The 9,446-nt window shown below is 35.3% G+C and overlaps 2 protein-coding genes across 2 annotated transcripts; both read left to right on the forward strand.

Annotated features, from left to right (window-relative positions):
- Positions 1-418: 418 nt before the first annotated feature.
- LOC107022935 (protein ZINC INDUCED FACILITATOR-LIKE 1-like) lies at positions 419-3,826 on the forward strand. The gene is made up of 9 exons (XM_027913895.1): positions 419-474; positions 569-671; positions 771-873; positions 945-998; positions 1,119-1,181; positions 1,274-1,323; positions 1,420-1,495; positions 1,867-2,052; positions 3,725-3,826. Exons 2-9 carry the CDS (start codon positions 580-582, stop codon positions 3,824-3,826), a joined length of 726 nt encoding a protein of 241 aa, XP_027769696.1. The 5' UTR covers positions 419-474; positions 569-579.
- A 359-nt stretch (positions 3,827-4,185) lies between these two features.
- On the forward strand, positions 4,186-9,213 carry LOC107022947. Its single transcript, XM_015223510.1, has 3 exons — positions 4,186-5,281; positions 5,410-8,258; positions 9,160-9,213. Exons 1-3 carry the CDS (start codon positions 4,186-4,188, stop codon positions 9,211-9,213), a joined length of 3,999 nt encoding a protein of 1,332 aa, XP_015078996.1.
- Positions 9,214-9,446: the final 233 nt, after the last annotated feature.

Raw genomic sequence — 9,446 nt, forward strand, 5'->3', positions numbered from 1 at the left:
GATTGCATCTGTTCATTTTCAGCTGGATAACTGTTTCTTTGGCACTAAGTGTGAGATGGTTATGGATTACACAGGCTGACAGGCACTACTAAATCTCATGGCTACATAAATATTTGTATATAATTTTAAATAATATTATTTGAGGTCGAGGTGGGGAAGCAGGGGTGTGGTGATGGTGGTGATGAGGGCTATGGGGAACGGTAAGGACACAATCAATGTAAAATGTCACTAGCAAAATTTGTTTTCCTTACTTTCGCCGCGATCAAAGTCATTTTAGTTTTTTGTAACGAAAATGCATATCAAATTATTTGACCAAATCGAACATGAGAAAATTGAAAACATTCCTCAGAATATAAAAGTTCATAATATATTGTGGCAAGCTATTGACTTACTAACTTTTGATAATGCTACAGGTAAGGGACTTTCACATTGCAAAGAGAGAGGAAGATATTGGTTCCTATGCAGGTTATATAGGTAAGCTTATGTTATTTATACTATCTTGATGTATATATATATTTACATAGGCGTTCTGTTCAAAAATACTTACAAATCTCCTTAAATAACGAAGGTTCTGCATTTATGTTTGGAAGAACTTTAACATCTGCCTTTTGGGGTGTTGTGGCCGACCGTTATGGACGAAAACCAGTTATAATTTTCGGCACTTCTATAGTGTACGTATGTCTAATCTTAATACAACTGTTTAAGTTTCGATTTCATTCATTTCAATATCAATGCGTTTATATATATTTTCTGGTTTGATTTGAATTCAGGGTTGTTTTCAATACTCTTTTTGGTCTTAGTACCAACTTTTGGATGGCTGTTATAACAAGATTTCTTCTTGGTAGTTTAAATGGTTTGCTTGGACCAATAAAGGTATTTTGTTATACGATTAAATACCGCGTATCCTCAGTTATTCTGTTAACATACTTACCTTCCATGTTTAGGCATATGCTGCTGAGATTTTTCGTGAAGAATATCAAGCACTAGGAATGTCAACGGTAATATATGTCCTTGCTTCTCTGTGATGTAAATGATTTCTAAGTAATTCTAACATATAACAAATATCGGGTAGTAGGAATGTCATTGGAATTTTTGTTGATATTTTTGTTATCTTTTAGATTAGTAGTGCATGGGGCATTGGATTGATTATTGGCCCAGCTTTAGGAGGTTTTCTTGCTCAGGTAAGTTTGCTAGTGATAAAGAGTTAGTCATTTTATGATAAGTTGTAATACAACATGCATGTTTGTTCTCAAAATGTTCGTATTTTTGTTAGCCTGCAGAGAAATATTCAGACTTGTTCTCAAAGGGTTCATTATTTGGGAGGTACTTTGCTCTCTTGCTTTTCAGGATTATAACGTCTTCTTCGGTTTGTTGAAGACTGAAGTGTTTCTTGGCTCCAACTTTTGATGTTTTTTGCAGATTTCCCTATTTCTTGCCTTGCCTTTGCATATCAGTGTTCGCCTTGGTTGTGGCTGTTGGTTCATTTTGGATTCCGGTAAATCTAGCTATATGATTATGTTAATTCCTTACGCGTCTTGTCAAGATACATGCGGTTTCTGTTAAATCTTATTTCCGTTCAGGTTAACAATCAAAGTTTCACCAAATGAGAAAAATTGAATTTTGCGTGATGTTTAATGGATAAATGATCATGTATATATATCGTTTCAGATATCCATATTGCTTCAGTGTTGCAATGTTTCTGAGAGACGAGAGTGAGATCTGTCTAGACAGCTCTTTCCTTGTTTCTCGAACCACATTAATCCATTCGTCTTTCTCTGCTTTGTCCTCTGGCTTCTCTGGTTTCCCATCTTTAGTCGTTGAGCTGGAAGATTGGTAGATTTCATCCTTACAGCTCATGAACTGCAGGAAACATTACATAACCATGATTCAGAAAGGCCGCGTCAAGATACTTACAAGGCTCTGGAGGCTGCATCGGATACAAAAGACGAAAATGAATCAGCCCCAAAAGAAAATATTTTTAAGAACTGGCCGTTGATGTCATCTATCATATCATACTGCGTTTTCGCTCTTCATGATATGGCGTACTCAGAGGTATACTTATATATATCACTAATAAGTATCATTCTAAGAGTAGCTGATCAGACTCAGGGACATTCCTTTGAGGAAACACACAAACGTTCTTTCATTTCTCACATTCATTCGAATCCATGTGTTGTCAAACCTTCTTTTAATTTCTGGAGTGACTTGAATAGGGCATCTTGATTCTTTTGCAAGAAGAACTGTAACACGACAACATACTGATATCAATTTTGATTAACCCTTGTACTACCATGTCAATATTTATATTTTTCACTTTTATCGTATCATTGGTGTTTTTTGTTGTCCCAAAACACGTACTATGAGTGCTTGATGATTCCCAAAAGCATACATAAATCATGATAAAGAGAATACTTTGCGGTTGCTTTAGAAAACTTGAAGAGAATACTACAATGAGCTTCAAGCCATGAGTTTTCTGTGAAATGAGAAGCTTTATTTATTTATAGATGATTACAGCTCCAAATCATATTACAAATTATATAAACAATCAATCTGTTTAATCCACCACATGGCCTAATTATGACACATCAAGAATGGATGAACTATAGGTGGCATCAAGTTTTCATCGAGTGTAGCTGAATATATAACTCGCTTTAACTACCTATGAAAAGGACAAATTAGAGCTAAAATCTGATACATTTCGTCGAGTGTAGCTGAATATATAACTCACTTTAACTACCTATGAAAAGGACAAATTAGAGCTAAAATCTGATACATTTCATAGACATTCCATATCAAATTCGTAGGTGTGCATTAACTGAAACATTATAGCTAATATTAGTTACCATCCAAATGATTTAGTAGATCTATGCTATTAAATGACCAGCCAAGTCCCAAATCATCCTCCCAATCTTATCCAGTTACATTTCTCCACAAATCAATACAAATCACTCCTATTAAATGCGTAGGCAATTCTCATATCTTCCCTCTATTCATATTCAAATTCATCACACTCAAAATTTGCAGCCATTCAAACATTCATTCATCATATTAAAATTCTACAACTATTCGATCATCCATTTATTTTTATCTTCAAATTAAACAGGGTGCACATTCAAGGAAGGGGCGATATTTATTTAATTTTTTAATATTTGAGAAAAATTTACACAGCAGCATAGTCACACATTGCAATCCCATTCAATTTCTTAAATATCATCTCGGTGAGTGTTTTGATTTACAGTGGTTTGTATACTCATTCCTACTCTACTTGAATAACATTATTTAGAACACATATTGCGTTTCCGATAAGCTACGATTCCAGCAAGTACTCTCACATACATATCACTCGGGTATATTGTATTTTGATATAGACAAAAATATATATCGCTAACATATTATATTCTATCAAAACAAATATAACAGGTTCAATGGAATTGCTATCTGCTATCATTAAAGAATACAATGGATCATTGAATATTTCGATGGAAGTTAATAACCTCCTACAACAGCTACTACCAGAATTAGTTTCCCTCGAACAGATGCTAAAACAAAAAGAAAATACAAATGCATCAACAGGCGAGTGTAGTCGAGTGAATAAGGAAGTGGGCTCTCTCAAATACAGCAGATGGAAGTATTCCAGATTGAAGCGAAAAGTTGCTTTAATTGAAAAACAATACAAGAATCATCCAAACAGACTAATAGTACAGCTAATACGTTTTGTTAACAGATTCACAATGTTGGCGAAGTTGACAAACTTTTCAAGCAGACATGTTCCCATTCATCAAAATGGTATGGTAATATGCGTCTTTATCTAAATGTCAAAATTTGACTGATTGTTCATATGAGAAACTGAATGACTAAATCATTCGCTAACTATATGATTATGTTTATATTTAATTGTTCAAATTGACAGGCCATTACACAACAACTTGGAATTTTGGCCCCCCAAAGTACACATGCCAATATTGTGGAGCTCTTTTATGGTATGAAGAACGAACAAAAAAAACAAAACAAACAACAAGACCGATATTCTCATTTTGTTGTATGGGAGGAGGTCGTGTACAACTTCCTTTATTGAGGGAACCACCACCTTATCTGAAGTATCTTTTGGGTAAAGAATCAGGGCAACTAGGTATTAATTTTCGAAAAAATATTAGAGCTTATAACTGAATGTTTGCATTTACATCCATGGGTGGCCGAGTTGATGGATCTATCAATCACTCAAACGGGCCATACGTTTTCAGGATGTGTCGTCAGAATTATCATCGTATAGGATCTTTATTGCCTGAAATTGGTAAAAGACCCCAGTTTGCTCAGCTATATATATCTGATACTAAAAATGAGATAAACAACAGAATGAATTATCTGCTAGAAGGAGACATTGATCCTGAAATTGTTCAAGGCTTATCAGTAATGTTGGAGGAGCATAATATATTGGTTAAAACATTTCGAATGGCTAGAGATAGATATAAAGAGCATCCTGAACGTGAATTTCGCCTACGTCTCCTATCTAATAGGACAACGGATGGTCGACAATATAATTTACCCACAACTTCTGAAGTAGCTGGATTAATAGTGGGTGATCTTACGGAAGAAAACTTCCAGCGAGATATTATTGTAGAGCATAGGAAAAATGGACTTCAAAGAATTTCTGATCTACACCCAAGTTTTATGTCTATGACATATCCACTAATACACCCTTATGGTGAAGATGGATATAGAGTTGGAATAAATTTGGGAGATGTCATCAACAAGACTTACAAGCGACAAAAATTAACAATGAGAGACTTCTATTGCTTTAGAATACAACAAAGACTTAACGAGGGTAAGACTCTCTTGCTAGCCGGTAGACTATTACAACAATACATTGTTGACGGTTACATGGCAATCGAGGAAGAAAGATTTCGTTATATTCGGAATAATCAACCAAAACTCAGAGCTGATCTTTACTCTAGCTTAATGGATGCCATTCTTCGTGGTGATTCAGATTGTTCTTTGGTAGGAAAAACAGTTATCTTACCTTCATCTCACACCGGAGGACCTCGCTATCGGGCACAAAATTATCAAGATGCAATGGCAATTTGCAGGTGGGCTGGATATCCAGATTTGTTCCTCACTTTCACATGCAATCCAAAGTGGCCCGAAATAAATGAAATGCTTCGCTTAATAGAACAATCTGGTGATGATAACAGGGTGGACATTATATGCAGAGTGTTCCAAATCAAGTTATTCCAATTAATGCAAGATCCGAAAAAGCAACAACCTTTTGGAAAAATAATTGCATGTAAGTTCAAACTTCAACATACTAACAGAATACACCAGTTATTAATTCAAGCGTTTACATTTTGCTAAAAAAACAAATGATTACTTTACCGTCAACCTAACAAACACATTATACCTTTAACTCTGCAGGTTTATATACAATTGAGTTTCAGAAAAGAGGACTACCTCATGCACATATACTACTCTTCCTGCATCCTACATTAAAAAGTCCATCTATAGATCATATCAACACAATGATAACAGCTGAAATACCCAATATGGAAGTAGACCCGGATGGTTATAAAGCTGTAAAGAACTACATGATGCATGGACCTTGTGGAGACCTCAATCCAGGATGCCCATGTATGAAGCAAGGAAAATGCACCAAGCATTTTCCAAAGAAGTTCAATAATCAAACAACTTTTGATGCAGATGGGTTCCCAATTTATAGGAGAAGAAACACAGGTACTAAAGTCAATAAAAATAATGTCTTTTTAGATAACAGATATGTCGTCCCTTATAACAGGAATTTGATTGTCAAATTTGATGCACATATAAATGTCGAGTTGTGCAATTACTCGAGATCAGTGAAGTACCTATTTAAATATGTGAATAAGGGATCTGATAGAGCAACAATTGGTATAGAATGCTCAGATACTCCCACAGAACGTGATGAGATCAAAAGATATCTAGATTGTAGATACATATCAGCTACAGAAGCTTGCTGGAGGATCTTTTCGTTTGACATACATCATAGACAGCCAGCAGTTGAGCGTTTGCCATTCCATTTACAAGGAGAAAACACCATAGTATTCCAAGAAGAAAGGTGTCCTGAAAGCATACTAAACAGACCCGATATAGTAAAAACAAAATTCACGGAATGGTTTGAGGCAAACAAAGAATATGAGGATGCGCGAGAGCTAACATATTCAAATTTTCCTACACGTTGGGTCTGGGATGCAACATGCAAAAGATGGACTAGAAGAAAAAAGGGGAAGTCAGTTGGTAGAATTTACTTCGCACATCCTGCAAGTGGGGAACGATTTTACATGAGAATGCTACTTAATTTTGTCAAAGGAAGCACTTCTTTTGAAAGCATCAGAACAATTAATGGAGTCCGGTATGATACTTATAAGGAGGCATGCTACGCATTGGGATTATTGGAGGATGATAAAGAATGGAATGACTGCTTGGCTGAAGCTGCATGTTGGGCATCAGGAAATGAGTTGAGAAATCTGTTTGTGACGATACTAATTCACTGTCAAGTGTCTGATTCGTCCAAACTTTGGAGGAGCAACTATGAAATTTTATCAGAAGATATAACATCATTACAACGAAAGAGATTTCAATTGGAAGATTTAAAGTTAAATGAAAAACAACTTGAATCATATACGTTGTTTGAGATAGAAACCATACTTCTGAAGATAGGAAAAAGTTTGAAAGACATACATGGAATGCCACTTCCAGATTCTACTTTGATGAATGACACAGGGAATCGCCTAATCAATGAGGAACTAGAATATGACAAAGGTTTCTTAAAGGAAGTACATGATAAATCATTCGCTCTTTTAAATGATTGTCAAAACATAGCTTATGAAGCAGTAATAAAATCAGTTGTTAATGAAGAAGGACGCTTATTTTTTATAAATGGGCATGGTGGTACCGGGAAGACATTTTTATGGAATACAATAATTTCCAGGCTGAGATCAGAATCAAAAATAGTTCTTCCAGTTGCTACTTCTGGAATAGCCGCTTTGTTATTACCAAATGGCAGGACAGCACATTCACGATTCCATATTCCTTTGGACATTAGTGCAGAATCAACTTGTGAAATAAGACAAGGAAGCCAGTTAGCCGAACTACTTTTGAAAACATCTTTAATCATTTGGGATGAAGCGCCAATGGCAAATAAATTTTGTTTTGAAGCCTTAGATAGGACCTTGCGAGATATCCTTCGATTAAAATATGAAAACAGCGCAGACAAACCATTTGGAGGCCTTACAATGGTATTTGGTGGTGATTTTCGTCAAATACTACCGGTGATTCCAAAAGGAACACGAGCTGATATTTTAGATGCATCACTCAACTCTTCATATTTGTGGCCATTCTTTAAAATTTATGAGCTGAAACAAAATATGCGACTTTGTTGTGGAAGAGTATCTGATTATGAAGCCGCTGAAGTTACTACTTTCGACAAATGGTTGTTACAAATTGGGGATGGATCCTTTTATAGTGATGTTGACAATGACCTTATTAAAGTGCCTACTGATATATGTATAATGCCATCCAATGATCCAATCGGATCAATCGTCGACGCAGTTTACCCGTCCCTCTTGCAGAAGTACAATGACCCAACATATTTGCAAGAAAGAGCAATACTTACTCCTAAAAATGAAATGGTCCATGAATTGAATGATACAATTATGAAAATGATTCAAGGTGAAGGAAGAACATATTTTAGCTCTGACAATGTGTGTAAAGCAAGTGTGAACACTAATGATGAAGATCTATTGTACCCAACGGAATTTTTAAATAGCTTAAGATTTCCTGGAATTCCTAATCATGAAGTACAGTTAAAAGTAGGAACTCCAGTTATGCTTCTGAGGAATCTAAATCAAAGTGAAGGACTATGCAACGGAACAAGATTGATTGTCACACATCTTGGTAACTGGTCTATTAGTGCAAATATCATCTCCGGAAAAAACATTGGCTCGAAAGTAACAATACCAAGAATTATTATGTCTCCTAATGATTCAAAGTGGCCATTCAAGTTAAACAGACGTCAACTTCCTGTAGCACCATGTTTCGCTATGACAATTAATAAAAGTCAAGGACAGTCTCTCAACCATGTTGGATTATATCTTCCTAAACAAGTATTCACTCATGGCCAATTATATGTAGCACTATCCCGAGTAACAAAAAGACAAGGATTAACTATTCTAAATGTTGACGACGACATGGAAGATCCTATGTTCATTAAAAATATCGTTTACACAGAAGTATTTCAAAATATATGCCCTTAAAGCTGAAATAGAAATGAGGTATTTCCTTATTTCATCCCATATTTTTAATTTATTATGCAAATTCATAACTGTTCAACTAACAGTGTTCTGTTTTGGAACAAATAGGTATACTTGAAGATTAATGTTGTAACTAAGCATGATTTTATCAGCGATTCTTAAAAATTTGGTCCGTCTCAGAAGTTAGAGTACTCACCTTCGCAAAAACAAGTGTTTTATTTGATTTATTTATTTTAGTTGCTAAGGTAAAAAAATATCATCGTTCAACATTAACCATTTTAACATTCCTCAGGACCTTAATGATCAATGACTTTCACAAAATGAATCAACTCAGTAATGGCTTCTGATGTCTGGATGTCGCCCATAGCCAGGATGACACAGAAACTCTTGGGGGAACTGAGACAATAAATTAAAGTGGTAATGACTGGTAGCAGAAATTAAAAATATGTGTCTGCATCTTACTAAGATTTGTAGGAAAAGAAGGGAATAATATGAGTATTTGAGGACGTACATGAGTTTATTCTTCCCGGCTGGTAGATTATCTTTAAATTATAATGGTAACAGGAGAATATATAGAGCTGCATATTGATAATCAGTACCGGAATGACGACATTGACGTGTTGACATGAACTGTTTGGTAAGTTCCTCCATACTTTACCCAAATATCCCTTTTGTGTATAACTTCTAATTGTGCTAACAATCGCTTATTAGTGCCTTTCGAAGTTGGCTTATGGTACCACAAACAGAAAAATTTTAACTAACCCTGTGAAGAAATGACAATTTGTGAACTCTGCAGTTAAGGCAAGGAATTTCATTTGGATCTTCATAAAGTAAGCTTCCTCTATGTCAATTTCTGGTGCTTTTATTTGCTCTTGCTCAGGTCTCTCGTCTTGATGGCACTTCAATAATAGGAGCTGAATTGATCAATTTCTGATTCTCCACTGGTTGTTGATTACCCAAAGGTAAAGGCAGAGGCACGTGAGTGAAATTTTCCCTTGGATTGTTGTTAGTGGCTTTCTGTTCTATTGCACTAACAATGCTTTTCTCTTTTGGCGCCTTTGCTACTTTATCTTATATAATTTGAGGAAAATTGAAAAATAACGTGTTGGTACTTGGTACCTAATTATAAAGTTAAAGCTTGATGTTAGATGAATGAAAGCTTTATGT

This window comes from Solanum pennellii, chromosome 1 (genome assembly GCF_001406875.1).
Source record: "Solanum pennellii chromosome 1, SPENNV200".
NCBI lineage: Eukaryota > Viridiplantae > Streptophyta > Magnoliopsida > Solanales > Solanaceae > Solanum > Solanum pennellii.